Here is a 25,626-nt window from a genome sequence, read left to right as displayed (position 1 = left end):
GAATATCAGGTTAACTCAAATGGGGGGAGGGACCCCGTGTGATTTGGATTACCAAGCACAGACAGCACTGTATAAAAAAAATAACTGTTCCTTAAATTGCCTCTTTCCACGTTTATCCAGAATGCCTTTTGAATATTCTGTACATTTGATGGTGCTACATAGTCTCACCCCAGCTTGGTGCCTTCTTTTGATAATTACTTACTACTTTTCATATTTATCCATAAACCTATTACTGCAGTGTAAATTTATTTCAGGAAATGTGGTTTAATGTTTCAACAACAGTGACTTTGGACACAGTACGTCTTCTGCTAACTCAAGACAATGCCTTGAGACATATAGGTCGCCTTTGTCACATGGCAGGTGCCACTATGGGGGAATATCAAGAACTTCTTTCTCAAGTACGTCAACAAAATTTAGACGTCAAACTAATATGGGTCACTGATGAACGCATTAAATAAGTGTTGAAGGTATAGCACAATAGCACAATTATATGCGATTGGTATACTGCAGTGTAAATGTTTAATAGAAACACCACTGTAAATTCACCAAGGGTCCTTTTATTCTTCAAATGTATAAAATGAAAACAATACTTTTCAATAGAGATAACATTTTTAAAGAAGCAGTATAGCTTTTATGACAACTGTATTATAATACTTCCACTCGAATGGAATGCGATTCTTTGAAGTGGATTTCCACCGCAAAATACTACTGTATTTGGCTTCAATTCCATCATATATTCTTGTAAAATTTCCAGCAGATACCTTTTTTTTAAACTTAACTTACTGTGATATACTTACTGTACTGTATATACAATGTAACCAAATACAATGAGTGAATAATAAAAAATATTATATGAGTGAATGTTTTTAAAAATAAAATATAAAATATTACAATTGTTTCTATTTACATATATCTAATGTGGCTTATATTATTTATTTTTACAAAGATGAAATTAGTTGGTTGGGCCATGTTTGCATGTTTACTTAATTGGGCTAATCTGGAGTAGGAATGATGTATAGCGGCTGCAGTATTATTCAGTCTGCAGGAGGTAGGAAGAAAATAAACACATTAACTATAAATAATGTTCAGCACTGAATATAATGAAATTCCTCTTTCTGGCAAGTTTCCTCTGTATCTTTCAGAGTTACCCATCTGACGTTCTCTACACCCAGGTACTACACTGGGTTCTATTGAATCACAAGCACCTACCATAGACCAGTTCTAAAATATGGGCCTCGCAATAGAGGCAGTGAAAGTCGGGGTGGGGTACTAGACCACCACAGTAACAATGGGGAAACCTACCAAAAAGGTAGAACACAACAAAATAAGAAACTGTTTGGACAATATTTTCAACCCTGATTTTAACAATGTATGCACTTGTTGTCCAGGTTCAACTACTAGCTAGCTTCACACACCCCACACCAGCAGTTGGCAGCTCCAGTAATCCAGGGGAAGCACCCAACTTAACCATTCACACACCACTCTTAACAAGATGCCCTGACCATCACGGGAAGATGGGAAGGGCAGGAACAGATAGTTACAGAGGGATACAGAGCCCCAAACATAGAAAAGCCTGTAAACAGTGGGAGGAGTAGAATGGGATCCCAAACTTTGACCAAGAAAAACCAGACCCAAAACGCCAATGAGGCACGACCCAGTAATGAGTCGAGGACCTGACCTCGCTGCAGGAATTAAAGTAAGCCTACCCCTGTGCAAAAGCTGGGAAAGGCAAGACAACAGAAACCCATGGAAAATGATCAAGATACTACTAGTACCTGTACCTGGAAATGTACCATTGTATTTCCCACACAGGAACTAGTTACAAAAATGGAGAGAAAAAAAAACTTAAGTGTAATGAAACACTTTCTGTTGTGGAAGGGATCCTTATAGGTTCCCTGTTGCTAGCAGCCTGGATACATCTACCCAATTCAATTCACATCAGACCCTTGTGAGTCATTATAAGACTACCAGGAACAAGAAGCCCAAACCTGGCACAGGGAGCTGAGGATACGAGATCACTCACACCAAGAAAAGGCAGCAAAACTGTAAAACAAGGCATTACAAAGAACAGCAAGGACAACACAACAAAAAAAACAAGATCCTGAAACAATTCACCAGGTCATAAGCTGCTCACTTGCTAATAAACAGCAGCACATCGCCAGGTGGCTGAGCACCTAGCTACTCTATCTCTTCAGCTATCACATCTGTCATTGTGCCAGGAAGATGGAACACCAAAGCCCTTGAAAATGGGAAGAGAAGGTCCAGGGAGCCCCCAAGAATCCATCTGAAGAGGCATTTCATTACATTCAACACTAGTTTTCTGAGAGGGCTCTATGGTGGCTCCTTGCTATGTCACCATGGAAAACAAAATCATAATGGGAGAATTCACCAGTGCCAGAGAAGTGTGACCCCTCATAATAGGGGAAATCAGCAATGAGTTGCCCATTTCAAAGTCACAAGCCCAGCACAGATAAGGCATATTCTCCAGGTACCAAGTTGCTAGTATCTCACTGGACTGCTCTCAAACCTGAACATCAGCTCAGGACATATTTGAAAACACTGTGGACAGAGCATGTACATGTACAAACATGTGCCAACAGTAGACTACAGGCTGGATAAACTCAATGACACCAAGGATGATCCGAGACAAATGGGTCCTGGAATAAGGGACCAGGGACACTTGATCCCCAAAGAGAACATCCCCTGTACACTACATGGGATGTTCCCCTGTAGTGTACAGGGGATGTCACAGAAGTAACAGTAAACAGTCGCATCAAATGATGTACCCCCAGTTGAACCAACAAAGCATCAATCATCAAAGGATACCCCTAAAAACCAGCCATCTCATTATTTGCCAGAAGATGAGAAGGCTGTAAATGAAGAATATAACCCCATAATCAAAAGAACAAAAATCCTGCTTAAGGAGAGCGTGAAGCTCCCCAACCCGATAACCAGAGGCAAGGGCCAACAAAAATAAAGTCCTGTAAAAGCTTGTTTCCTGGTGTCACACAGGTCCAGGGGCACCATCCAGGATTCTGCCTGCAACACCCGGTTGACCTGAGCAGAAAGTCATGGTGGTCATGCAGAAAGTTGTAAAAGGAATTAAATGATTCAAATTCAACAGGTTGAGGATGTATCGCAGGTCCAGCAAGTCTGACACAGGAACCAGGTACAAACCAGACACCCACCACATAGCAGGAATTAACTCGACCACACCTCCATGTTCGATAGATGTTGGCCAGCCCCTGCAGAGGAGCTGAAGCCCTTATAATACTCAGGGTGAAACCCCTCCAGGAGGAGGCAGCCTCAAGCAGACACCTGAACCTCCCAAGAAATGGAACCCTAACCGGGCAGTGGCAATGCCAGCGACTAGAGAAGTAGGTCCAGTCACAAGCAGTAGAAGGAAAAAAGGAATGAAGGATTAAACAAAAGCTAGACTACAACCATGCATGTGAAGCAAAATAAGATTGGAACACAAACACAGGCCCCTGCTAGGCAGAGGCCAAAAGAATAGTTGATTTGAAACCAGGAAAGGTTTAGAGGCATGAGGAGTTCCAATTAAGGTTGCACAAGGTTTTGACTGAAGTGGCACATTGGCTGGAGCCCTGGGTTGCTGGTGCTGTCATCTGGTGACAGGGGATGTAATTTGTGGCTGGCTAACGCAACCCGTCCTCAAACCAAGTCGATTCCATCCAGCGGTTGACCCCAAAGACGCATTCATAAATTTTAACATGCTGTTCATTCAAAACAGGAATTTTTTCAAATATAAATTTATATTATTTCACATTACCATATTGTACATATTTAGGCACTGGTTTGGTTAGGTTACGTGTTTAGGATCTCTTGGCGATTACTTGTATTTGTAGTACGCTGGTGAAGCATTTACAGCATTGTGGTTCGAACAAAATTTGTCAGTGAAGCACTTGTTTGGAAGTGTCCGAACGTCATCAGTTGTATGTAAACTATTTTTCATTCACAAACAGGAATGCATGGATTTGGCGGGTGGATGGAATGGACTTTGGGTCTTTGTTTAGAGGATGGGCTGGGCTAACGAGTGTGTACAACACATAGTCGTCAATGTTTCACCATGTAGTTCCTTGCTTTGTGGCACTCTACCATTCTGGTGATTTTCCTCTTGGCCTGGGTTGTTCTAGTATTCCCAGACTCCTTCGCCTCTAATGAGGCACTCAAAAAAAGATCCATGTTTCGCACTTCTTTATTTTGTAGAAGGCCTGAGAAAGAAAGCAACAACCAAATCTATTTTCTGCTAAACCTAGTAGAGTATTATACATATATGTACTAAATTAGGCATAAGAATGTTTTATAGACCTAGAATTGCCTACTTAAACCTAGGTTTATACTTACCCTGTTCCACTTTTTGGTATGCCCTTCAGTATTTCAATACTGTAGTACAAAATGAACTTTTTCAGAGTACAACAATCCAAATTTTGTACATGCCACTAATAGTAGCATTAAGTGATATATTCTATCACTTTGAGAGGATGGGTTGAAGGAAATAATGACGTAGGCAAGAACTGATGCTGATGGCTAAGAATTGAGAACTGTGCTCATTCATGACAACTCCTGGTTAGCAATAATTGAATTATGAAAATGAAGGACAAGTGCTACATCACTAATGAATTTTATCTTGCAATCATGCAAATCTTCATCTAGATACAGGGATACATATGTTAACAATGATATTGGAAATAAGACCTCCAACTCTTAGCCCACATAGCTCACATTCAGAACCCAGTGAGTCACAGCAATGGCTTTCTTAAATAAAATGAAGAAGTCTGTTATACACCAGAGTTTGTACTTCTTCCAGGCTGTGAACTTACATAGGAGAGCATGGGGAACAATTTGAACTCGACTAAGAAAAGCACTCCCTCGGAGCTGCCGGAGGCATAATGTGGGATGGATCATAGGGCAGCATTAAGGAAGGTTATCTGAAAGATAAGAAAGAGATCGAGGAACAGGAAAATGTGACACGCAGTGAACAGAGGTGAAGGATGTAAAAAGTTCTAAGTCTGCTCTGTCAAAATGCCATAGGAAAATGGAGAAGTATAGTAAAAAAAAAAGACTTTGGGACAAGGTAATGGGGAAATTTCATTGTTATGGAGGTCATCAAGGACCTACCAATCCAAACTCAAAATAAATGGAAGTATAGAAAGACATTAATACAAGACGAAACATGAGTGCGAGTCTACACGAGTTGGTTTGCCAATATTTAAAAGTGCAAGAAATCAAGTATTGTACTGATACAAGTTTCTCTCCATGTAAAATTCAATAAGTCACACTCTGCTGCCTGAAATATACTAGCAAAACATTTGTAATGTATCTTAATCTTGAACTGAAAAGCAATATGAGTATTAATGCTTACATATAGATCAGGCAACAGAAAGTAAAGTTGATGAGCATATAAATAATTAAATTTACTTTTCTAAAATAATATCTAGGTCTGCAAATACAGTACTTACATGTAAGTAAAGATCCTACATGTTTCTGATACATGTCCTTCAGTAGCTTCTGCTCTCTTATTTTAACACCACCAGAACTGATCTTGAGCTCGTACATCTTTTTCTTAAATCTATTGCAAGTGAAAATTTTACAATAATCTTTACAGGAAGAACGAAATGAATTTGGCAAACCTATTGAGCATGCACATGCTGAAAATGATTCTGTAGTTTCCATTCTTTCTTTTCAGCTTAAAAAAGTTTACACCTGATAAAGGGGACTATAACACATATTCAGATGTAATTTTTCTTTGGTAGTTATGAATTTCTAATTGCTTTCAGATATGGATAGTTCTTAAAATCTTGAACATGATAGTAACCACCCACATCATTTAGAAATACAAATTTAATTATAATTATTGCAAATTATAATTTATTAATAATTAGCACCTATTTAACTAAGAATGAGGTATATAAATGAGAAATTCATTTTAAATAGTACTGTAACATACTTTGCCAATACTGTAGTTATAAAATGTGTTTTGGGAAACTTTAATTGTATTATATGTAAAGAATACATATGAAGTATTTTGTTTAAAATACATTATATTAAATTACAGACACTATTCATTATTATGAAAATTAACATTTCAGACAATTCAGGAAGGAGTCACAAGCCAGCTATCTTGTGACAAGCTTATAATAAACTGCTTGTAAGCAAGCACAGACCTAAGTCACTGAAGCCATGTCATAAAATAATGAAGTACTGTACTACTGTAGTTATAAACCTTCACTGTATTTATAGAAATTTAAGAAAATTGAACTTAACTGACAGAATAGATAGATTGCAAGATTAACAGCTAGATATAACTAAATCCATTACTTGTCAACATTACATAAATCAGTACACAGTCCATGTAAGTTGCTTCATCCTCCATGCCTTGTATTCATCCACTAGTTCTCGGGAACGATCTGGAAAGAGACATGCAAGTACAGTAACATACACAATTCGGTATCTGAAAATTCATCATCAGTTAGGTGGGTATTTATCCACTGCACTGCGCAAAGCATCTTAAGGCACTCTGAGGGTTGTGCGATTTTATTTTAATTAGGCCATATTTTAAAGTTTTCTAATGTTTTCATCAATCTGTGATTTGAAATGAAAATGATTGAGTTTGGAAACCATTTGACATTAACATTAGCTGAACATTTATAAAGGTTCATTTATAAAGAAAAATATGACCTTAACAGCTGCAACATGAAATTTTTGCCAAAAACAGGTGCACAGTGCAGGGGTTAATATAAAACTTCACTACAACAAGGAATTTGTTAACTTCATTTTTTTTTTTTTTACAAACATTTTAGGCCACATTCACTAATGATGACACCTTCCAAACATTCTGCAACACTTGCAGCACCCTCACATGTTCATGTGAAGAAATGAAAGGTAATGTTTATCCTCATCTATGTCATCAGCTTATTACGGTACATTTTTGTGATTTGGAAGTGGCATGAATATAATACAGTACTTTGTAATAATGTTCAAGCAGGTGTTTTATTATGGCTGGGAAGTAGCTGTGTGCTTAGTACCCAATGAACCAGAAAGTATGTGTCAAATTTTCCTGTTTGTGTGTGATCCTGTTCTTTAGAGAGCAGGGAGTTGCCTAAGAAAGCATCAGAGTGGTCTACTCAGAAATTAATGTTTTATCTATACTCAAAGCCTTTTTATTTCTTTCACTCAAATATACATATAACTATAAGATAGAGAAGGGTTTGTTTAAACCTGTGAAGAATTTGGGATGGAGTGGTTTTGTATAACACTTTGACAAGTGATTCTGGCTTCACTGTTCAATAAAAAGTAAAATGATTTTATGAAAATTGGATGGTACACATTTAAGGACACAAGGTGTCCTTATGTCCTTAAAAGTACCTTAAACAGGTACAGGAAATACTGTAAATGAAAACTGTAGAATTGACTCACCTGATAATCTTGGGCAATGATGGAAACACAGAATATTAAGATGAGTACAACAGTGACAAATTGATTCAATACTATCATCAGTGAGACGTGCACACCCATCAATACGCAGTTCTCGCAGACTATGACCAACTCCTCCGCTGACTAACTGCTGAATCCCCAAGTCACTAATCTAAAAAGAAACCCAAATTAATAAAACTGATAAATAATTAGTGCAAGGAAATATTCATGTAGTTGATACTCTACTATTTCTTCATAATGAAGCCAAAAATCAGGGTAGAATGTAATGAGGAGCCAGTTTCTGGGTGAAACCCGGAGGCTCCCCGTAGCTAACCGGGCTGATATGAATGTACAGCTGTATTAGACCCTGGCATCAGTCAATGCGCATGGAGTCCCTCAGGCCTACCGGGGACCACAAGCCACAACCTGGCCCCCTCAGAGAGGCATAAGGAGCAATGGCCTATAGAAACCCCCCGTGTGGTTGGAAGCATTCTATGTTTGCCCTCAACCTGGTCAGGCACCCAGAAAGGTAAACGCCCCAAAACAAACCCCTATTCTGGTTAAAATATTGCTACTGAAAGCCAAACTAGTGGACACAAGTCCAGAAATGAAAATGAGCAAACGTGCATGACATCACTGCACCGCTGTCTGTGCAACCCACCGCCCCTGGAGGAGGAAGGGGAGCCCCAGACCCCCGCGCCGGCTATCCACCCTACAGTTCTGAGGTTGGATGTCAAAACCACAAAAAAAATGCCAACCAGAGGCAGGGAGAGATGCCATGGAGCCTCCGGGTCTCACTCGGAAACTGCTGTTTTATTACATTCAACACTGGTTTTCAGCAGGGGGAGCCTTTTTGGCTCCCCAGAGCTACTCTTAAGATTATCTTGAGAAGATTTCAGGGCTTAGCAGCCCTGCGGCCCAGTCCTCGACCAGGTCTCCTTTTTGTTACACACCTCCAGGAAGCAGCCTGTAGCAGCTGTCTGACTCCCAGGTACCTATTTACTGCTGGGTAACAGGGGCATCAGGGTGAAAGAAACTCTGCCCATTTGTTTCTGCCTCCACTGGGGATCGAACTTGGAACCTCAGGACTACAAATCCGAAGCACTGTCCACTCAGCTGTCAGGCCCCTGCTTTGGTACTTACCCAAAGACAAAACAAGAGGGCCATACCCGAGAGGCAGTCAGCCCTCAATCCTTACACGAAATTAAGACAATTGGCTGCAACTGCCGACCCAATGCAATGCTGGCCCTACCAGGTCCAGGGACAGTAACAAGGTAGCGAGCGGCCAGGACCCTATTTGACCACCAAAAACCCTGTGTCGGAATGACAACCCAAGACATGTTGCGAAAGACAACATGTAAGTTGTAAGTTTGCTGCCAAAGCAGCAAACTTACAAATGTCGTGGGCATGAGGATAGACCGCAGGTTGGCTAGACTTAATAACCCTGTGGACGACCTAGGAGACCCAAGCCCGGGAACAGGGAAGGAGGGAAACCGGGTCAACCCAAAGTGCATCTTCGGCCACCGAAGCCATGGCATGCACATAACAGCAGAGAGCCGCAACCGGACACAACACATGATGCACCCCCAGCCTGACCAACCAAGCATCAACTCAAGGACCCCTCCGGAAAGCAGCAGTCTCATTCTTCGCCAGAAAAAACGGAGACGGGTACAAACAAACAAACCTACCACCAGGACCGAAAGAGCAGAAACCCCTGCGCCGGAGGAGAGCATAAAGTTCCCCGACCCGACCTCCCCAGAGGCCAATGTCAACAGGAAAAAGAGCCTTAGAAAAACAATCCTGAACCGAATGGGCCACTACAAACCAAGGAGAGGAGAATAGAGAAGAGAGAGCACCCAGTCCAAAGACCAGGCCGACTCAAACAGTGCATGAGCAGGCCGGAGGTGAAACAATGCACAAGACAGCTTGTGGAATGGGGCAGATGTAACATCAATACCAAACGCAAGCTGGAGCAGCTCCATCAGCGGCGCACGATAAGAGGTGACAGTATTCAGCATAAGATGACGGACCTGGAACAACTACGAAAGGAAGGACAGGACAACCCTATCAGAGACTGAAGTACACCCACGCAGTGATAAGAAAAACTGGGACTGGCAGGAAATTTCATACTGCCGCCGAGACGCAGCAAGCAGGTGGGAGACCAACAATAAAGCCACCTGCGCCCCATATAAGTGATGATAAATTCTCAAGTCAGAAACTAGATGCAAAGACTAAGAAAAGAACGAACCAGCTTTGAACCGGGCTGGACCGATCTGCTGAAAGAGGCAGAGCCGCGGGAAGACCCAAGGGTTCAGACACCGAGTAAGCAGCACCTGAAACCAAGGCTGGGACGGCCACCAAGGAGCCAGAAGGACAACTCTGCTCTGGTAAGTCTCCAAGCGCAACCCGTTCTCGCAAATTCGTAAAGTCAATATTGACTTATTAACTACGTGCATAGGTGATATACTAAACATAATAGATACCCTTAAAAAGATTCATAGAAAACACCGACCTTACCTAACCTTGTTAGTATCTTAAGATAAGCATCTTATTGCTTCGTAATTACAATTATTACTTAACCTATACCTATTATAGGTTAGGTAATAATTGTAATTACGAAGCAATAAGATGCTTATCTTAAGATACTAACAAGGTTAGGTAAGGTCGGTGTTTTCTATGAATCTTTTTAAGGGTATCTATTATGTTAAGTATGTCACCTATGCACATATTTAATAAGTCAATATTGACTTATTAAATTTGCGAGAACGGGTTGCCAAGCGAGCCAGGACCTGGTGTAACAGCTGAACCGGGGGAAAGAGGTACTGTATAGGTAACTCCACCTCACCCAGTCCTGCCTGAAGGTGTCGACCCCCATGGCGAATAGTGGGAGACGCCTCGAATATAGCGGGAAAGGCGCCTAATAAGTAAATTTAATAATAAATTTGAAGGACCATCCTTAAGAAAAGGAAATAAATTGGAGAACCAGTGCCTATGGATCTCTTATAGAAAGTGTAAATGAAATTTGTTAATGTATAATAAATGAGCTGTATAAAGGGGTAAAAAAAAAAAGTTTTTTTGGGGCGCTTACCTTTCTGGATGCCTGACCCAGTCGATGGCAGAGACAGAATGCTTCCAACCACACGGGGGTTTCTATAGATCATTGCTCCTCATGTGTGTCTGAGGGGGCCAGGTTCTGGCTTGTGGTTCTCGGTAGGCATAAAAACTCCATTCGCTTGACTGATGCCAAGGTCTAATACATTCATATCAGCCCAGTTAGCTCCGGGAAGCAGAAGGGACTCCCCCAGAAACACTAAAAAAAACAAAATGAATGAAAACAAACAGAACCCCAGAACAAGGTACTAAGGGCACTGAACCAACAAAGAAAGCAGCCCATGAAACATCCTGAGGGGTCATTCGAGAAACATAGGCAGAACTTTGGAACATCCCAAAAGAAATTAAAGAAATTAAGGCAGTTTTGGTGTAATCTACCTTTTTGGTGTTTTTTCATATGGGTTATGATCTAATATCCCCTGCTATCTTTGCTTCTATTGTAAAGGACTAGATTTTGTTTCTGGTCTTAGGGACAAGTCTATGACTTGCATGGGTCTAGTGTGACATGATATGTGTAGGGCTATCCAGATAGCTAGCTCAGGTGAGCACAGAGGGACTCCCCAAAAAACTGATTGAGTACAGTATATAGGCCTAAAATGTAATATGTACAACTTGTAAGCCTATCTCTGGAACAATTCATAGGAAGTGTATTGGAACCTACTCCTTTGTCGCTATTCTATCTGGTAATGTTGTCTAAAAATATTTACACACTGACGGACTGTTGTGTGCGAGGGAGGGAGGGAGTCATCAGGGGAAAGCGCCAAGTCATTACGACTATATAGCACTTGGAAGGGGTCAGGATAAGGATTTGAGATGGGATGGAGGGAAGGAATGGTTCCCAACCACTTGGAAGATCGGGGATTAAACATTGACCTGCATGAAGCAAGACCATCGCTCTACCGTCCATCCATAATTGCAGGCCATTAGTACAAGATAACCTCATTACATAGTAAGCAAGTGAAAGCGATAGCAGAAAATTTCTCATGGGTCTTAGTTAACATTCATATAGATGTAGAATACTAAAGCTGGTACGAACTATGGAGAAAGGCCATTTCATTCCATAAAGGTTTTCGTTCAACCTGTCTGACCCCAGGCAACCCCTCCAACCTCCATTAAAAAAATTATTCAATTCACCTACATTCACTATAATGCATATAAAAATATTTGTGACTTACCTTAACAGGAGAGCAGTGTAGTATGAAATATTTATATAGTAGTTTAAAGTATGTAAAAGAGCTATTCATGGATTTCAACTTTCAAAAGTACTATACTGTACAAGTAATTGTCAACCCCTATTCCTAAGTTTCAGCCCTAAAGACTACAGTATCTGAAAGACTAGACAAACACGCAAGTATATATATATGGTACCTAAGCTAACTGTGGGCACCTGTATGGTACACATATATCTATGCTGTACTTTTTTCAATCAAACATTCAATATTAGTAAATACCTGTGTTTTACCAATATTTAAGCTGACTAGTTGCGTTAAAGTTGCAAGAGCAGTGAGAGCATGGTTTGTGATAGTTGTTGATGAGATATGTAACTCCTGCAGCTGAGGACAGCCTCCCACCAATGATCCAATGACACGATCAGTCACTCCAGAAAGGCCATTGAGAGCCACTACTCTTAGCTTTGGCTTTCCTTCCCCAAGTCGAATAAGTGCTGAAAAAAAAAACAGTGTTGAATGTAATGAAACGCCATTTTCTGGTCGAGTCCCAGAGACTCCCCGGAGCTGTCCAGCCTGAATGGATATGTATAATTTTCTGGCATCAGTCTATGTGCATGGAGTTCTTGCCTACCGGGGACCACGAGCCAGAACCTGGCCCTATCAGAGAGGCGTTAGGAGCAATGGCCTATAGAAACCCCCGTGTGGTTGCGAGCATTCTATGTCTGCCATCGACCGGGTCTGACACCCAGATGTGTCCCAAAACAAACTCCTATTCTGGTGAAACTATTGCTACCGAAAGCCAAACGAGTGGACAGAACTCCCCAAATAAAAACTAGCAAACTAGCATAAGACGTCATCACGTTGCCGCGCCGCCGTCTGCGGCACGAAGTGAGGTGAAGAAGAACCCCTCTCCTTGTTACATCAGGCCCCGCCCCAAGGTCCAGGTCCAGGCAGGGCCCAAGGCCCCCAAGTCAACTTCTCCCTCGCCCCGGGAACCTCATTCCAAGGACACAGAGCCAAGCCGTTCCCCCAAAGCCCGACCCTCACAAGAAAAAGCCGGGGCAGCCGAAAAAACTAAGGAAGGGGGGCCAGTGGTCAGACCCATACGCATTGGCAGGAGAAACAGGCTCAAATGCCTCTGCCGCCACCCTGGAAAAGGACACCCCCGAAACTGCCCAAGCAATTGGGCGGTTTCGGTAGCAATCTTCTCACCAGAATAGGGGTTTGATTGGTGTGCCTACCTTTCTGGGTGCCAGACTCAGTCGATGGCAAACATAAAATGCTTCCAACCACATGGGGGTTTCTATAGGCCATTGCTCCTCATTGCCTCTCTGAGAGGGCCAGGTTGTGGCTTGTGATCCCCAGTAGGCATGAACTCTATGCACTTTGACTGATGCCAGAAAGCTAATAGTTACATATCAGCCTGGATATCTCCGGGAGCCGACAAGACTCCCCCCAGAAAACATCAAAATAAAGTAAAGGTCCCCTTGCATAACACCTGTTACTGGGATAATTAAAATCACTTAGCTGTAAATTCAGAGCATAATAATGTGCTCTATTGCACATTATTATGCTCTACGTACATAATAATGTGCTCTAAGTGTTCGCACTTAGCAGAGCAACCTTAGCAAACACCAGGGGAGCTCAGGAAGCTACTTATGACTGCCCTTCTAAAACAATAGTTAAGATGTAATCTATTATTTAAGCATACCATACAACTGGACAGAACATTAGAGAACAACACAATGAGTTAGTAATACTGTACTATGTGATACTTACAGTTTTCTGAAAAATTATTATTATCAACAACAGGAGGCTCAGGCAAATGCAAAACCTTCAAACTCTTAGCCACCTCAAGACTGTCTAGTGCAGCATCAGATATTATGCAATCATGTAGATCTGAAAACAGAGTCAGACACTGTAGATTTTTTATTTTATCTTTTAATCATCATCATCATTATTATTATTTTGTTGACCAAACCACACACTAGAAAGTGAAGGGACAACGACGTTTTGGTCCGTCCTGGACCATTCTCAAGTCAATTGTGAATCACAATCGATTTGAGAATGGTCCAGGACAGACCGAAATGTCGTCGTCCCTTCACTTTCTAGTGTGTGGTTTGGTCAACATATTTCAGCCACATTATTGCGACTCCTCGTCTGCATTATTATTACCCCATTTCTTGCTTTCATGGAGAGAGGAGGGGGGGGCATCGGCCTGGCAGAAATAGAAATACAAAAGATTGCAAATAGTCTGTATTCAAAAAGATATCCCATTCATTATACATATCTTCTGCACTCCTTACAGCCTCACCTGGAATTAGAACCTCACTGCTTCATATACCAATGTGTTAAGTGCTTTGTGTGTATTGTCACTTAAATAATAATCAGCATTGAATGTAATGAAAAGACAATTTCTAGTAGAGCCCCTGGTGGCTCCCTGAAGCTATCTCACCAAGATGTCTCCCCCACTACTGGGTCACATGTCTCTGGAGTTGTGTTTGGTCAACTAGAAACCAGAGCTAGAACCTGCCCCCGCCTCCCCCACCTCACAGAGGCACAAGGAGCAGAGCCCAAATATCCACCACAGCCCGGTTGGTCCAGCACTCCTTGGAGGAAACAATCTAGTTTTCTCTTGAAGATGTCCACGGTTGTTCCGGCAATATTTCTTATGCTCGCTGGGAGGGTGTTGAACAACCGCGGACCTCTGATGTTTATACAGTGTTCTCTGTGCCTATGGCACCCCTGCTCTTCACTGGTTCTATTCTGCATTTTCTTCCATTTCGTTCACACCAGTACGTTGTTATTTTACTGTGTAGATTTGGTACTTGGCCCTTCAGTATCTTCCACATGTATATTATTTTATATCTCTCTCGTCTTCTTTCTAGCGAGTACATTTGGAGGGCTTTGAGACGATCCCAATAATTTAGGTGCTTTGTCGCGTCTATGCATACCGTATATGTTCTCTGTATTCCCTCTATTTCAGCAATCTCTCCTGCTCTGAAGGGGGAAGTGAGTACTGAGCAGTACTCAAGATGGAACAACACAAGTGACTTGAAGAGTACAACCATTGTGATGGGATCCCTGGATTTGAAAGTTCTCATAATCCATCCGATCATTTTTCTGGCTGACGCAATACTTGCTTGGTTATGCTCCCTAAACTTTAGGTCGTCAGACATCATTATTTCCAAATCCTTTACATGCTGTTTTCCTACTATGGGCACATCTGATTGTGTTTTGTACCCTGTATTATGTTTAAGGTCCTCATTTTTACCGTACCTGAGTACCTTGAATTTATCACTGTTAAACATCATGTTATTTTCTGTTGCCCAGTCAAAAACTTTATTAATATCTGCTTGAAGTTTTTCAATGCGCCTCCCCCAACTCCGGGAACCTCCACACCAGGACCCGAGGCCGAATCGTCCTCCAAAGCCCCCCGGCTTCAAAAGAAAAACCCGGGGCAGTCATAAAAACACTAATGAAGGACTGGTCAGACCCATACGCAATGGCTGGAGGAATCGACTTGAATGCCCCCATTGCCACCCCGGAAGGGGCATCCCCCGAAACTGCCCGAGTCTCAGAATACTCTAAACCCCGCACCAACCCCAAACCCTTAGACACTCCGAAGCCGGAAATAAGGGGAATGGGGGGAAACCAGAATGAACCACAGCAGGGGAAGAACGAGAGTGCAGACCGAACCAAGGCTGAAGCGACCAACACCCCCAAGTCCGGGTCCCTGTAAGCAAAGCGGGGCAGCCTTGGGGTATCCGGGGTAGCAATCAACCTAGCACATTGCAGCAACTTAAACCTAGCATGTAAAGCCTGAGTCGCATGCACCCGGATAATATCAACAGTGGATTGGGTGAATGGAGTCACAAACAAGTAACATTGTTTGCAGGACTCTGGGTCGAAGGTATCACCAACCCAACAGGCAGCCGACAGAGGCCAAAAACAATGAGCGTCGCCCTGAGACAAGGGGGACAGAGCAACCCTCAAATTCGCACAAGGCGAGAGGGGACCCAGGGGTTGCATCCATTGGACCCCTTGCACCCCCGCGGGATTTCCCAGGGCCCTTAGACTGTTATCGCTAAGGGTACCCAGGCAGAGTACTGCTAACCGGCGCCCAAGTCTATCAATCAAACTGCTAAAAACTGAACCCCGGGGACGTGTCCACTCACGGGGCCAAGCAGGGGGTACCACCAAACACAGGAGGTCAAGACCCCTAATATAACAGGAGGCAGGGGAACAAAAGCAAACCCCCCATGAGGCACAAACAAAAATGAAAAGAAAAACCCCGTAAGAGGACAATGTACCCAGAAGGAACAGAGCTGGCCGCTGTAATAGGTGAAAACTAGCTGCGCATGCGCAGGACCCCATGCCCCTACCAGTGCAAAAACTACCATTTACCCCAAGGTAAACAAGGGAGGAGGAAACCCCACAACACTCCTAGGGCGATCAATTACTAAGCAGCAAAAGACCAACAGAAGTAGACCCAAAGGTGACATGTGGAAGATAACCCCAAGCCCCCAAGGGCAGTACTTACAGGGCACTCAGGGAAGGGAACACTAAGCACATGCAGCCAGAGTACCTGTAAATATTACTCCCAGCTCACATGCCACCATAAGAGCAGTACTGGACAAAAACCACAGCACAACACAGAGAGAATCAGAAGCTGGAGCCTCATCACATCAGTCGAGAACTGACAGGTGGATAGCTGGCGCGAGGGGTCTGGGGCTTCCCCTTCCCCCTCCTGGGAAGGGGGTAGCAGCGCAGACAAGTGGGGTGGCAAGAGTGATGTCATGCTCGTTTTTTAATTGGGGAGTTCTGTCCACTCGTTAGCTTTCAGTAGTAGTTTTAACCAGAATAGGAGTTTGTTTTGAGGCACTTACCTTTCTGTGTGCCCAGCCCGGTCGATGGCAGATATAGAATGCTTCAAACACATGTGCACTTCTATAGACAATTGTTCCTCGTGACTCTCTGATGGGGCCAGGTTCTGGCTTGTGGTCCCCGGTAGGTCTAGAACTCCATTCACACTAACTGATGCCAAAGTCTAATAATATACATATCAGCCTGGATAGCTCTAGGGAGCCAAAGGGGCTCCCTCCCCCCAAAAAGCACAAAAGTACAAAGTCCCCGGAGAAAACTGAAACACGGCCGCTGCGTAGGTAGTCAAGCTGCACAACACCTTGTGCCCAACCAGCAACACCACCACTTCCTACCCAAGGCCCAACAACGGCCACAAATCCCCAGCTGGCCCCAAAGGCGGAGTAAATGCCGAGCAGTAAGAACCCCTATGGAAGTGGAGTCCCAAAGGCACTATAGAAGAAAACCCAGCAAGGCACTCAGGGGTAGTACAATAGGATGCTTAGGGAAGTCAGCCCTAAGATAATGTGGCCCCCAGTAAACTGATGTTACACCTGGCCACCACCACCACAACACAGCAGGAAACACCACTAAGGTAAAACACTGCTAAGAAATTGAGGCCAGAGTTTCCCCTCCCCCTCCCAGGAAGGGGAGGGCTGCACTGACAAGTGGCATGGTGGCAGTGTATGATGTTGGCTTGTTTCCTTGAGAATTGGGGGAGTTCTGCCTCCCTGTTCGGACCTCAGTTGCACTTTTCTTACCAAGTGGGGGAGTGTTTCGTTATGCCTACCTTCATGGGTGCCTAATCCAAGTCTATGACCGATAAGGAATGCCCACAACCACAGGGGGGTTTTCCAAAGGTCATTGCTCCTTGTGCTTCTCTGAGGGGGCTAGGTTTTGTGATCCCTGGTAGACTGAACTCCACTGACTAATGCCCTAGACTAATAATATAATGCATATTAGCCCTATAACTCCAGGGAGCCGAAGGGGCTCCCCACAGAAAATACATTTATTAAAACATTCTTCATTTTTTTTATACTGTATATGCAATAGAGCAATCATTGTGAACACTTTGGAATCAAATTTATAAATTTATGGCCTTTCTTTTGAGGCAAATCCTTAAAATGATTATGAAGATCACATTAACAGTACACTCCTCCACAGCTTCCATCAACACTAGCCACTTGGTAGACTCATGTTTGCCCACCCCAAAACTTGCATCTGAATTGTAAACCCAACTACAGCCTAAATTCATATAAATCCAGATCTACACAAATTCACATAAACACCGACATTTTGTTTCAATAGTGGACAATTTAAACTGAACAAGAACATACTCAGAAGAAGCTGGATTTGGGTTACATTGAGGCTCATCCAAGCTGTTCAAAATCATTTCAAAGCAATATGAGCACTGGGCAAAATCATCCTCTGATGTGAGCAGTTTAGGGGTTAACTAAAAATCAAATGCATATTATATAATGGATTTCCTCTTACCAAGCTCAGTCACACGAGAATGAAGCAGCCATGAAAAAATGGAATCATTACATTTTCCTCTTCTGGTTAATTTCTTTATTAGTTGGTCTTTTAAGGTCCATGGCAGCCTCGAGTAGGATTCTGTTGGGATCAAACATGCTTCATCCAAACATCTGTAGAAAGAAATTACACAATAAACTAAATACTTTATCAGTATATAACATGTTTACTATGTTCTATATGAGATAAACTCGACACTACAGACACGCCTCTAAAATGTGGGTTGTATTGTTCTGGACCCAATCCTGATGTGCATGACATCCGGATTTCCAGAAATCTGCCCAATTTGGGCAATTTATAACCAAACTTTTTATATCTTTTCATTTTCAGTCCAGTAAAACTCAAAATGAATACAAACCATAGAATTTTGTTTTATCCCTTAAACTGAGCAAAACATACATGTAGGGAGTAACTGTCACGAAATGATGCAAATCATACACAGTACTGTATATATGATTTGCATATTTAAAATAGTCCTGCACATACATACAGCTCACATTTGCTTCCTCAGATCACCAGTAACCATCCCCATCTTGAAAAAAAATCCCGAGTCCCTCACTTTCCTTCTAGGGCCTTAGTAAAAAAATGATGACCATTCCTTGGCAACATCACCATCCAGCAGGAATACAGTGGGGAACACAGCCTTAAACGTTCGTTTAGGGCAGCCATAGAGGAGACACTAAACTTTTAGCAACAGCAAATGAGTGATTACCATGTATATATTTAAGGCAAAATGTGTGCTAAATGCAATTTTAAGATTTAGGCTTATAAAATATATATTATACAATATATTATATTATATATATTATATATATATACACACACACACACATATACATACATATATTATTATGAATAAGTATGTGGGTGTCAGTATATCTATACTGAACTCGTATATCCATACATACTTATATTTTCAAAGTTATACATAATAGACAGTACCTTTAACATACAAATACTACCTGTTAGCATGAAATTAAATAAAGTGAGAATGAAAATAAATCAACAAAGTTATTCCTATGCGGCACCTCAATTCATTTTACCTAAAAATATGCCACTTCTCCAGACCACTACAGCTAAACCACAAGAGTTAGAGACTTTTTATTTGGATTTTTGTGCTTCCTGAAGGCTAATTAACAATGTCATAAGAAAAAATAATTTTTCAGAACATTTTCTTGGGCACACTGGGGATGTCAGCTAATTAACAGTTAGCTGTTTAAGGGTTAAATATGCTCTATGGCTTTCCCCAAGGCACCAAATATTTCTCAAAATTTTACCATTAAATACATGATCAGACCCATGTTAAAAGTTACCATTCATAACCCATATTTCCCACGCTCTCTAGGCAAATTTCTCTGAGCAAAATTTTAATTTCGACTTCTGATATGTTGGACAACTACCAGAAGAACCTGTGTGTAAAGACGTTTCACTACTTGTAGCTTATTTCCATGCCCCAGCCATGAACTTGATGTATAAATATAATCAATGGCTTTTCCAAGATTCCAACTGTTTCTCCTAATGTTACGTCCATCTACAAAATTCATTATAAACGTGACTGGAGCCATATTAAAGTCTTAAGGGAGTCACCATTCACACCTTAATATTTCCCAAGCTCTGTAGAAAAATTTCAATGAGCAAAATTAAACTTTTATCTTATCATAGTACTGAACAATTACCAGAAGAACCATACAGAGAGATTTCTTCCTTATTGCCAGCATATTTCTCAGGATGCAGCAGCCTCTTCAGTTTTTGTGTGTTTTTTTCAAAAAGTAGGACAATGACACCAAATGAACCAAACCCCTGACTTTAGCTTCCACACTCAAAACTCTTTATTTAGCTAAATATTTTTTACAACAAATCGTAGGAACTTGTTATAATAATTTCCTTGCCTAATGATGTGGATTTTACTGGAGCCTCTTCTAGAATCCTGATTTTTTTTTTTAACTTGAAACTTTGAGGGAAGATCTGATGGCCAAATTTGGCCTGTTGTTTAGAGGTATCTATTAGGAGGGAAGTACACATTTCTGAGGTGCCACTGTATATACAGATTAGTTATTGACATACAAACAGGAAGTAATCCAGTAGAAAGTTATCAGAGCCCACAAAAGGGATTGAATAACACAATGCAGTGTAGAGAAAGGCAAAGTGCAGACATTATTTATAAACGAAGCTTTGCCTATAAATACCTTCTCAAATATAGCAGATACACACAAGAATAGTGCTTAGGCAGGGTTAAAATGGGGAGGAGGATGGCTCCACTTCCTTTGGCCAAAAAAATTTTTTTTTGTTTTTGGCCAAAAACTCAGATACTGTACTGGAAAAAAAGGCCAGTATCTGGGGTTTATTCCTACTACTGTTTCTTCTCTCCTCTAATGTACTCACCTATGAGAGGCCTTATCTGTGAGGCCTCTCAATACTGGTACTAATCTAGTTGGAAACCATTGAATTTCTCAGGTTTCTGTTTATGCTCACCAGGTGTGGGTTCCAATGCTAGAGCTACATACTCATGTAATGGTCTTAGATAAGCAGTGTTTATATAATTGAAAGCCTCCTTATGCTAACTTCCCATATGTTATTGATGTCATCCTGTTCACACGAGTTTCTGATGTTAGTGTTGGATTATGTCTACTCCAGAGTCTTTTTCTCTTATTGTTTCTCATAATTGCCATCCTCCTAAATCTTATATCCCTTACCCATTTTCAATACTTTGCACTTATTTGGATTGAATTTCAGCACTCCCATTTATTTGCCCACTCCTGAAGTTTGTTAAGGGCTGCTCGCAGCACCCTACAGTGCTCATCAGTGCTTACCCTCCTCATTAACTTTGCATCATCTGTGAGAATGGGTTTCAGTGACCTGGTGCATTAGCCAAGGCTTCATCTTCAGGAGCTACTGGAGAATCCCTCCCAGAAAGGCATCTAAATACTGAAGATGAATTAGAAAAATTTCTTTTAATAATCACATTTTAAATTTTTAGATTTATTAAAAAATCTACTTTTTATATAAGCAAAAGTGATCGTTGTAGTTAATATTCTTGCTCCATTGTAGTCCAATGGGGGGAAAAAAGAAAGTTTATTTTTATATAAAATAATTCATGGTTGAGTAATAATGAAATGCATGCAAAGAAATTTTGGTAAGCAGCACAGGAATAATAGGCTGGGTTTATAGTGTTAAAATATAGGAAAGTAATAATTACCTGTACAGTATTGTTAAATTTCTTTAAACAACAATGCTACTGTATATAAAATAGTGTACTCACATTTCTTGAAGTGTTTGAGGTTGCATAATGGGGACAGGTTCAGTGGCTCTGAATACCGAGTTTACTTCAGAATAGTAGAGTAGGCTCCAAACCTAGCCCACATCCTCTGTAAATAAGAGTATTGAATTAAAAAAATGCATTGTTAATGTATGTGTAACTGCCTAATTACTAAATGAGAGCTAAGCTTAAGATGTCTTGTTTTCCCCCAAATCTTTGTCAAGTAAACTTTTGAAGCTTCCAATGGTGTTGGCCCATACTAAACACAGTTAATTTATTCCATCTGTTTACCACTCAGTTTGATATAGAGATTTTTTGACAGTTCTGTTTCCTAATTTGCTGGTTTCAAAAATGCCCATCATAATTTTGTATGTGTGTGTGAATTGTATTTACCTATCTGTAAATACAGAAAGAGCACTGCAGTATGCTCATGGTATCCAATTTTCTTCATGAATTTTATCAAATGTAATCTTAAAACTAGCTATGTATACAGCATTAGGCACATGCAGATATTTCCTATAGGTTGTTCCATCACCCCAATTACAGGTATTCTATTGCTGAAGAATAGTAGTATTCTATATACTGTACACCAATATTTCTTGATCCTATATATCACTGTCCCCTCAGTCTATTTAGAGCAGGCAATAAAGTCTTAATGATCATCTTTCTCAACCCCTCATTATTTTGTACATGATCATGCCCCCATGCTTTGTGCTATCTTCCAAGTTGGGCAGCTTTGTGATATCTAATCTCTCTCTTCATAGGTCAATTCTTACAGTTACAGGATCCATTTTACTGCATCCATGAAGTAACTTTCACAGACCAGGCAGTTCAGATACTTAGTATATTAGTATATACAAACATAGATGGAGTAAGATCTGTACCTCACTGCAGACCACTGTGCCACAATATACCTATGTACCTCACTGCAGACCATAGCCACTGCAGACCACAGCCACAACAGACCACTGTGCCACAATATACCTCTGTACCTCACTGCAGACCACAGCCACAATAGACCACTGTGCCACAATATACCTCTGTACCTCACTGCAGGCCACAGCCACAACAGACCACTGTGCCACAATATACCTCTGTACCTCACTGCAGGCCACAGCCACAACAGACCACTGTGCCACAATATACCTCTGTACCTCACTGCAGGCCACAGCCACAACAGACCACTGTGCCACAATAGACCTCTGTACCTCACTGCAGGCCACAGCCACAACAGACCACTGTGCCACAATAGACCTCTGTACCTCACTGCAGGCCACAGCCACAACAGACCACTGTGCCACAATAGACCTCTGTACCTCACTGCAGGCCACAGCCACAACAGACCACTGTGCCACACTATGCAGACTACTGTGCCAAAATAGATCTCTGAACTCCACTGTACAGACCAGAAGCACATCAGACGTCTGTACCACACACACTGGACCCGCCACTGTGCCACACACCCTGGGCCTGCAACTGTGCCACACACCCTGGGCCCGCCACTGTGCCACACACCCTGGGCTCGTCACTGTGCCACACACCCTGGGCCCGCCACTGTGCCACACACCCTGGGCCCGCCCCTGTGCCACACACCCTGGGCCCGCCACTGTGCCACACACCCTGGGCCCGCCACTGTGCCACACACCATGGGCCCGCCCCTGTGCCACACACCCTGGGCCCGCCACTGTGCCACACACCCAGGGCCCGCCCCTGTGCCACACACCCTGGGCCCGCCCCTGTGCCACACACCCTGGGCCCGCCACTGTGCCACACACCCTGGGCCCGCCACTGTGCCACACACCCTGGGCCCGCCACTGTGCCACAGACCCTGGGCGCGCCACTGTGCCACACACCCTGGGCGCGCCACTGTGCCACACACCCAGGGCGCGCCACTGTGCCACACACCCAGGGCGCGCCACTGTGCCACACACCCAGGGCGCGCCACTGTGCCACACACCCTGGGCGCGCCACTGTGCCACACACCCTGGGCGCGCCACTGTGCCACACACCCTGGGCGCGCCACTGTGCCACACACCCTGGGCGCGCCACTGTGCCACACACCCTGGGCGCGCCACTGTGCCACACACCCTGGGCGCGCCACTGTGCCACACACCCTGGGCGCGCCACTGTGCCACACACCCTGGGCGCGCCACTGTGCCACACACCCTGGGCGCGCCACTGTGCCACACACCCTGGGCGCGCCACTGTGCCACACACCCTGGGCGCGCCACTGTGCCACACACCCTGGGCGCGCCACTGTGCCACACACCCTGGGCGCGCCACTGTGCCACACACCCTGGGCGCGCCACTGTGCCACACACCCTGGGCGCGCCACTGTGCCACACACCCTGGGCGCGCCACTGTGCCACACACCCTGGGCGCGCCACTGTGCCACACACCCTGGGCGCGCCACTGTGCCACACACCCTGGGCGCGCCACTGTGCCACACACCCTGGGCGCGCCACTGTGCCACACACCCTGGGCGCGCCACTGTGCCACACACCCTGGGCGCGCCACTGTGCCACACACCCTGGGCGCGCCACTGTGCCACACACCCTGGGCGCGCCACTGTGCCACACACCCTGGGCGCGCCACTGTGCCACACACCCTGGGCGCGCCACTGTGCCACACACCCTGGGCGCGCCACTGTGCCACACACCCTGGGCGCGCCACTGTGCCACACACCCTGGGCCCGCCACTGTGCCACACACCCTGGGCCCGCCACTGTGCCACACACCCTGGGCACGCCACTGTGCCACACACCCTGGGCGCACCACTGTGTCACACACCCTGGGCGTGCCACTGTGTCACACACCCTGGGCGTGCCACTGTGCCACACACCCTGGGCGCGCCACGGTGCCACACACCCTGGGCGCGCCACGGTGCCACACACCCTGGGCGCGCCACGGTGCCACACACCCTGGGCGCGCCACGGTGCCACACACCCTGGGCGCGCCACTGTGCCACACACCCTGGGCACGCCACTGTGCCACACCCCCTGGGTGCGCCACTGTGCCACACACCCTGGGCGCGCCACTGTGCCACACCCTGGGCACACCACTTGTGCCACACACCCTGGGCACGCCACTGTGCCACGCTGGGCACGCCACTGTGCCACACTGGGCACGCCACTGTGCCACACTGGGCACGCCACTGTGCCACACTGGGCACACCACTGTGCCACACTGAGCACACCACTGTGCCACACTGGGCACACCACTGTGCCACACTGAGCACACCACTGTGCCACACTGGGCACACCACTGTGCCACGCTGGGCACACCACTGTGCCACGCTGGGCACACCACTGTGCCACGCTGGGCACACCACTGTGCCACGCTGGGCACACCACTGTGCCATGCTGGGTACACCACTGTGCCACACTGGGTACACCACTGTGCCACACTGGGTACACCACTGTGCCACACTGGGTACACCACTGTGCCACACTGGGTACACCACTGTGCCTCACTGGCCACACCACTGTGCCACACCACTGTGCCACACCAGGCAGACCAGTGTCACACTAGGCAGACCACTGTGCCACACTGGGTACACCACTGTGCCACATTGGGTACACCACTGTGCCACATTGGGTACACCACTGTGCCACATTGGGTAGACCACTATGCCACATTGGGTACACCACTGTGCCACACTGGGCACACCACTATGCCACTCTGGCCACACCACTGTGGCACACTGGCCACACCACTGTGGCACACTGGCCACACCACTGTGGCACACTGGCCACACCACTGTGGCACACTGGCCACACCACTGTGGCACACTGGCCACACCACTGTGGCACACTGGCCACACCACTGTGGCACACTGGCCACACCACTGTGGCACACTGGCCACACCACTGTGGCACACTGGCCACACTACTGTGCCACACCACTGTGCCACACTGGGCAGACCACTGTGCCACCCTAGGCAGACCAGTGTCACTCTGGGCACACCACTGTGCCATACCCGGCAGATCAAGAGCCACAACAACAAATCTAGCTTAAGTGCAACTTACTTATATTTGCCTTACAGCTAGCATGTTAAGAAAGCAGGAGAGCAGAGGTGAGGACTGCGGTCTGCTGACACAACAGGAGGTAGGAGACAGCAGCAGCAGCAGCAGCAGCAGAAAGCAGCAGCAGCAGCAGTAGTCTAGTGTTTGTTATGTATTGAGTGGCGGAGCGGAGCGTTCGACACGCGCGCCGCGGCTTCTTGGCTTAACCAAGTACTGTACATTATTTACAGACTCAG

General features: G+C 44.4%; 2 protein-coding genes across 10 annotated transcripts in view; one reads left to right on the top strand and one right to left on the bottom strand.

The window, feature by feature from the left end:
* LOC123757966 (uncharacterized) overlaps positions 1–893 on the top strand; it is a 35,379-nt gene extending 34,486 nt beyond the window's left edge. For all 5 annotated transcript variants that reach the window (XM_045741972.2, XM_045741969.2, XM_045741971.2 and 2 more), the window contains exon 8: positions 255–893. In XM_045741972.2, coding sequence (XP_045597928.2) covers positions 255–458 — 204 coding nt within the window. In that variant the 3' untranslated portion in view covers positions 459–893. The remainder of the gene's footprint in view (positions 1–254) is intronic.
* LOC123757967 (protein AMN1 homolog) lies at positions 536–25,626 on the bottom strand. Of its 5 annotated transcripts, none has more exons than XM_069338799.1 (10): positions 25,394–25,626; positions 21,370–21,475; positions 18,072–18,223; positions 13,494–13,613; positions 11,997–12,208; positions 7,438–7,606; positions 6,340–6,428; positions 5,481–5,590; positions 4,842–4,949; positions 536–1,039 (listed from the first exon to the last, which is right to left on the bottom strand). In XM_069338799.1, the coding sequence occupies exons 2-7, from the start codon at positions 21,393–21,395 to the stop codon at positions 6,358–6,360; spliced, it is 750 nt and encodes a 249-aa protein (XP_069194900.1). In that variant the 5' UTR covers positions 21,396–21,475; positions 25,394–25,626; the 3' UTR covers positions 536–1,039; positions 4,842–4,949; positions 5,481–5,590; positions 6,340–6,357. The 5 variants fall into 5 exon arrangements, with proteins under 5 accessions (XP_069194900.1, XP_069194898.1, XP_069194897.1 ...); XM_069338797.1 differs by having other exon boundaries at positions 6,353–6,428; positions 25,394–25,620; XM_069338796.1 differs by lacking the exon at positions 4,842–4,949.

The sequence above is a fragment of the Procambarus clarkii genome, chromosome 40, assembly GCF_040958095.1.
Source record: "Procambarus clarkii isolate CNS0578487 chromosome 40, FALCON_Pclarkii_2.0, whole genome shotgun sequence".
Lineage (NCBI taxonomy): Eukaryota > Metazoa > Arthropoda > Malacostraca > Decapoda > Cambaridae > Procambarus > Procambarus clarkii.
This window is presented reverse-complemented; position numbering and strand designations above follow the sequence as displayed.